Raw genomic sequence first — 6498 nt, forward strand, 5'->3', positions numbered from 1 at the left:
AGCCATCACTGTTTTTCCTCTATCCACCAGATTCATATCCAGCATTACAGATTTGTCCTTAAAAGCCCAGTGACACTGGCTTTCTGAAGTACTCAAAAAAGTTAGACATATTCAACAGGGGTTTGAGGCCTTACTTTACAGGAACAGAGATTTGCCTGGATTCCTTGAATGTTTTCACTATATTATAAATGCTAGATTGTGAAAGATATAAACTCTCCTCAATCTTGATTTACAGAATGTCCTGTTTGAACACTTTGGTGTATACATCGTAATAGGAGAGTGCTTCATAATGGTTTTTGAAGCTAAAATAAAAGGTGTTCAGTAAAAATTTAGAAAATCAATATTTGTATTTTAAATAGTAGCTTACATGAGATAAACACAGCTACAAATATACTGAATTAAATAAAAATGAATGTAATGTACATTATACAGAGAGAATATAGAGTGCAGACACATGGATTGGGTAATTACAGATGAAGTGTCCACAGCAGTAAAATGCTACATACTGTAACACTGTTAAATGAATGTTTTGTCAGTTAAATAATGGTTAATTGCATTAAGAAATAACAAAATTATTGCAGTTTACTTGAAATTTAGTTTTTACATTGAGGCAACTGTTCATTCTCTGGCACAGGATGAACCCAAAAGTGGTAATAGTCACAAACTCAAATAGAGTCCTTTCTCTGTAATGTAACTAAAAAGATTTACTCAGAAACGAGTCGGTGCTGGAATGTAGGCAAACCGTTTGTAGAAAAATAATTATTTTCCCTTACTTTTAGTTCTATTAATGGTAAAATGTGATATGGCAGCCAGGAGACAATGGAAATAACAACTATATCATGATCTGGAAAGGCTTTCTAAAAGTTGTCATGAGGTTGGACTTTGGTAGATTGTGTAGTACAACAGCATATAGCTGACAATGACCAGGAAAGTGGTCAGAAATCCAAAGATGCATCTGTGTTATAGTGATCATGCTCAACATCTTGAAAAGCCACAGTCTGTTGGACCTACAGATTACTGTGCTGTTTCTGAGCCCAAATAGCAAACGTTCCAAAGATGTACTGTTTTACACTGATGATGGCAAAGTTGCAATGTAAGAATTGGAAAAAAAACACACTTATATGCACAGCAAAACAATTTATCATCAAATTTATTGACACTTTTATTTCATAACATATGTGTTTCCCCTGTGTTTGTATTGTGTAACAGCTAATAAATGTTATGACAGACTTGCTACTGATCACATCATCGCAAAGCCCCTTCCCCAGACCACTGACACAATTCTGACCCTTTTAAAACAATTAATTAATATCAGAGATTTCACAATTCAGTGTTTAAAAATAGCATTCATACGTCGTTTTAACAAAAAGAGGCAAAAAGTACAAATATCAAAAGTATCTATCATCAAGCCTAAGTGTCTAAAGGGTTAGAGTTACTAATGAGATTAATTCAAAGTATTATATAACACAGCCTAGACCACCTTTTTGTGGCCCAGAGTGTTGAAATTTATAGAGCTTTAATATTAACATCAACAGTTTATTTGCTACACAGCAGCAGTTTATAACACCTTTAAATCTTGACAAACAACCATTTGTATGAAATCGATCACAGGATAATGCACTCTTACACTTGCACTTATGGGCAATTACACACAAACCATCCACCTATCAACATGTGTTTTTGGAATGTGGGAGGAAACTGGATCACCTGGAGAAAACCCATGCAAACACAGGGAGAACACACTACACTGAAAATAAACAGGAAACACTAATATTTAAATGATTTGTCTTAAAAAAATTGCATATACAATGAATATGTTAAAGGCTCTGGTACCAGGACAAATAAGGTATTTACAAAGTTAGTTGGAAATAAATGTATGGCTGTTTGTAAAGGCGTGCAATAAACTGTTTCTTATTTATTTCTGTCACAGAACAGATGAAATGGTGGTCGTATGCTGGCTTCCTCCACGAGTCAGATTTGTCCCTCTGTCAGTGCTCTGGTTGTCCTCGTCCTCCATTGCATTTTCAATGTTTGACAGTATTGCATAAAATTGCTTCTTAAAGTCCTTCCCCATGAACGCATAAAGAAACGGGTTCAGACAGCTATTTGTGCTCATGAGAATGAAGCAGAATACGTCCATAATTTTTAGAAAATCTTTTTGTCCAATGCTTAAATACATCAGCGTTACTATGTGGTAAGGCAGCCAGCAGATCAAGAAAGTGGCACTCAGTGCTATCATGATCCTGAAAGGTTTTTTAGATGAAACCTTTAATTTTCGTATTATGATGAAACAACAGGTGATAATTATCAGGTACGGGATCAAAAATGCAAAAATGAACTCATATATAGGTATTGCTGCAGAATCTGTATATATTTGACATTGATCAGTGGTTACAGTTTTATTCTCAGAGTGAGGGATAACTAGAGCTGGAACATTAAATATTGCAGAGGTGAACCAGACTACAACAACTACCATAGAGGCCTTTTTCACTGTGCGCTGATTCTGAGCCCAAACTGGAAACATGACAATCACACAACGGTCCACGCTGATGATGGTGAGGAAGAAGATGCTGCAGTAGAGATTTAGGGAAATGTTTAAGTAAACGAAATAGCACATGAACTGTGCAAAGATCCAGGTGTTTTTTATCTTATAATAGACAAAGAAGGGAAGGGTGGAGCAGAACAAGAAGTCGGACACAGCCAGGCTCAGGTACCAGATGCTGATGACTGACTTTCGGACTTTAAATCCTGCAATCCAGATCACCAAACCATTTCCAGTAAGACCCAGGACAATGATGATCACGCTGCTCACTAGATAGGACATTTTCAATGGATCCATTCCTGTGTCATTGTTCCTGGTGCCATTTTTAGGAATGTATGTTTCTGTTACTGGGGTTGAAGTCATGATGTCTCAGTTCTATAAAGGAGACAGAAATCAGTAGACGTGTTAATGTTCTGTAAGGTTTTGTTACCAAATAAGCAGAAATACATTTGTCCACCATTTGCAGAGAAATAATAATCTACTAGTGAACACTGCATGGCTTTGTTTTATGGAATATTTAACTAAATAAATATCTTTATACATGTTTAAAGAAAATAGAAAGACTCACCGGCCAATGGCTGCTTCAGCACACTGCTGCAGAGCTGGGAGTGGTGTTGCTGCTTAAGATGAGTAATGATCTTTTATATTATGAGCAAAATTTTGTAACTTTCACTTCCTTTCTGTGGTTTGTCAGAATTCAAAGGAACCTTCTTTTCACTGAACGGTCATGTCAGATGTACACTGTGCACTTGTATAATTTTACACTGCACTCTTTAGTCATTTGTCAAATACCTCACAGTGCATTTGTTTAAACAGAGAAGCCTCCGAATTTTTTAAAGTTTGTTTAACACATGCCTTAACCATTTTCTATTGTTTAGCATCTGAGTGTTCTTGTGTTTTGTGTGTGTGTGTGTGTGTGTGTGTGTGTGTGTGTGTGTGTGTGTGTGTGTGGTCTGAGAATATAAGAGCTGTTCCAGAATTTTAGTCAGCAACCAAAAATTGTTATATAAATATTAGTTAAAAAAGTAACGTAATATACATTTTCAAGAATCAAATGTAATTTTGGGATACTGCAATGCCAGCTCCTATTTGCTGGTAGACTCTGGATTTTTTGACAAACAAACTGCAGCAGAAGTAGCACGGTGGCTCAACAAGTGTAAATGTCGCACAGCTCCAGCGTCCTACATTGTGAGTTCAGCTTCCACCTTGAGCCACTGTCTGTGAAGAGTTTGGTGTGTTCTCCCTGTATCTGCATGGGTTTCCTCCAGGTGCAAACCCAGAGGTTGAGAGGCGGATGTAAAAAATTATATATATAATCTCTCAATCGTGAAAAGTCTTGAACAGCTGTTCATGAATCAAACGATTGATTATATGGCATCTGCTGTGGTTTATTTTTATGTGTTCTCTTTAGAGGTCTTACTTCCCATAATCTTTGATTGACTTCTTGTGTGACATTCAAACATTCAAATCCACCTGGTTCTTCACTGAAGGATTTTCACTTTTTTTTTTTTTTTAGTTTAATGCTCTGTGAAGGACTGGCACCCCTTCCAGAGTGTGTTCCCTCCTTGTGCACAATGATTCCTGTTAGACTCCGGACCCTCCGCCGCACTGAACTGGATAAGGGTTACAGAAAATGAATGAATGAATAAATTAATTATATAATTTTTGTTTAATGTCTATCTCAAATGATCATGCCTACTGTTTATTTGCATAACAGAACAGTCTGGCTCAAGAAATCAATATAATAAAGTTGCTAAATGCAGGGAAAATAAAGAAAACACCATTGCTGGAATAAGCCAGAAATATGAGGAGAATGATTAATTATGTCAATATGGCATTTAAAGTTACATTCATTCATTCATGGTCTGTAACCCTTATCCAGTTCAGGGTCGCGGTGGGTCCAGAGCCTACCTGGAATCACTGGGAGCAAGGGGGGAATACAACCTGGAGGGGGCGCCAGTCCAATGAAGGTCCTCTACTGACATGGCATCAGCCCAGTCTGTAAGGAGGTCAGTGGATTGCAGAAATTTAGACTTAACAGTGACGCTGAACAGATTAGAAGGTAGGCAGTCAACAACTGAAGGACATCTCTCACCATTTTTCCTGACAGTAATAAAATAGGAGATAATGACACCAATAAGGGAATGTTTGGATTGATGGAACAGACCACAGAAAGAAAGAAGAACAGACTACAGAAAGAAAGAAGAACAGACCACAGAAAGAAAGAAAAAGAAAACGTCAGAAATGTGTCGCCACTGGCAGCAAAGTCTGCTCCAGACCAACAATTCCGCTGAAGACCAGGGACAGAGAAGTAGAGGAAAATCAGAGAAGGAAAGGTATGAGGGAATGGTGTGATGAGTGTACAAAGGAACAGACAAACTTTAAAGAAACACTTCTGCCGTCTGAGTTCCTAGAGAGTCCTTGGTCTAAGATAGGAGCAGACCTTTTTTAGCTTCGTGACATGATATACCTAATTGTAGTGGACTATTTCTCACAATTCTTTGAAGTTGCCAAACAGATTTCCACAACATCAGAAGCAGTAGTAGGCCATTTCAAATCTATTTTCGCTCGACATGGGATAGCAGACACTGTGAGAACAGATAATGGCCCACAGTTTGCATCTGAGTGTTTCAAGAAATTTGCTTCTGACTGGGGGGTTTAGACGTGTTACCTCTAGCCCATGTTTCCCTCAAAGCAATGGCGAGGTAGAGCAGGCAGTCAGAACAGTTAAAGTTCTGTGGAAGAAAAACAAAGACCCTTACCATGCACTTATGGCTTACAGAGCAACACCCTTAGCAAATGGTCACAGTCCTGCAGAGTTTTAATGGGTCGGAAGATTCGCACGACTGTCCCAGTCATCCCATCTGAGCTGAAACCTGGTTGGCCAGATCTCCAGAAAGTCAGAGAGAGAGAAAAAGGCAGTCGACAAAAGCAGAGAAGAAATTTCAACACACATCATGGAGCACACAGTCTGGTTCAGTTGTACCCAGGGGACCATGTGTGGATAAAAGACTCTAAAGAAAAGGCAACAGTTATAAGTCATTCAGATGCACCGAGATCCTACTATGTTGAAACACCAAGAGGTCTGACCCGGAGAAATAGAAGTCATTTAGTTAGTACACTTGTGGCACTAATCCAGTCTGACAACTTGCTTCATAACTTACCTGATAGCACAGCAGGGGTGGACATTGAAGGACCTGAAGGACTTTGTTACTTAGAGTAGCAGGTGCGTTTGGATAAATGAGTGATACAAGGGGCAGAATAATCCCCTCGCTCAGTAGAGGGACTGGGGCAGTCTACCCGCTCTCTCCAGTTTAGTGAAAACAGCTGGTGATTCTGTTTATAAGAAAGGATATTTGAAGATTTTACCAGTGTTGTTGATCTGCTTATATTATTCATATAGAGCTGTTGCATTGTTTTCCTGCCTCCTAAAAAACTGGAAAGTTATTACAGTTGTTAAATTACAAAGGGAGATATAGTATCAGGGATTTAGACATGTGTAATGTGGTTGAGATACAGAATACTAAGCAACCAGTAGGGGGAGTTCTATAACTATAAGAGGGGAGTTCTTGTTCAATAAAAGTGAGTCGGGAGTAGTGCCTTACCTGGCTGGTCACGTCTGATTACTCAAGCCTTCATAGCACAGCACCACAGCAGAATTCAGCAGGGGACTGTGATTGGATAGTGAATACTTTTTACTCTGTCATGAGAACAGCACTGCTTTCAGCTGAAATACAATTCCTACTTTGCATTTTGCTTTGGCACGTTTACATCACTACACAGTGGATGTCACAGTCAGACAGATTGCAGACACATGCGGAGTGTAAGAAGTACACATTTAATTAAACACAATTCCAAGAAGAGTAGTCAACAAACAGGCAAGATTCTAAACACCAAAGTACAATTCGGTTTCATCCGGTTTCCTCCCACAATCCAAAAACACACATTGGTAGGTG

General features: G+C 38.6%; 1 protein-coding gene across 1 annotated transcript; it reads right to left on the reverse strand.

The window, feature by feature from the left end:
* Positions 1–1829: 1829 nt before the first annotated feature.
* On the reverse strand, positions 1830–3140 carry LOC136709203 (fMet-Leu-Phe receptor-like). The gene is made up of 2 exons (XM_066684281.1): positions 3111–3140; positions 1830–2917 (listed from the first exon to the last, which is right to left on the reverse strand). The coding sequence occupies exon 2, from the start codon at positions 2903–2905 to the stop codon at positions 1925–1927; it is 981 nt and encodes a 326-aa protein (XP_066540378.1). The 5' UTR covers positions 2906–2917; positions 3111–3140; the 3' UTR covers positions 1830–1924.
* Positions 3141–6498: the final 3358 nt, after the last annotated feature.

Source organism: Hoplias malabaricus, chromosome 11, assembly GCF_029633855.1.
Source record: "Hoplias malabaricus isolate fHopMal1 chromosome 11, fHopMal1.hap1, whole genome shotgun sequence".
In the NCBI taxonomy this organism is placed as follows: domain Eukaryota; kingdom Metazoa; phylum Chordata; class Actinopteri; order Characiformes; family Erythrinidae; genus Hoplias; species Hoplias malabaricus.

Excerpts from the sequence above, each read along its gene's own strand:
- LOC136709203 (XM_066684281.1), bottom strand. The coding sequence starts at position 2,905 with ATGACTTCAACCCCAGTAACAGAAACATACATTCCTAAAAATGGCACC.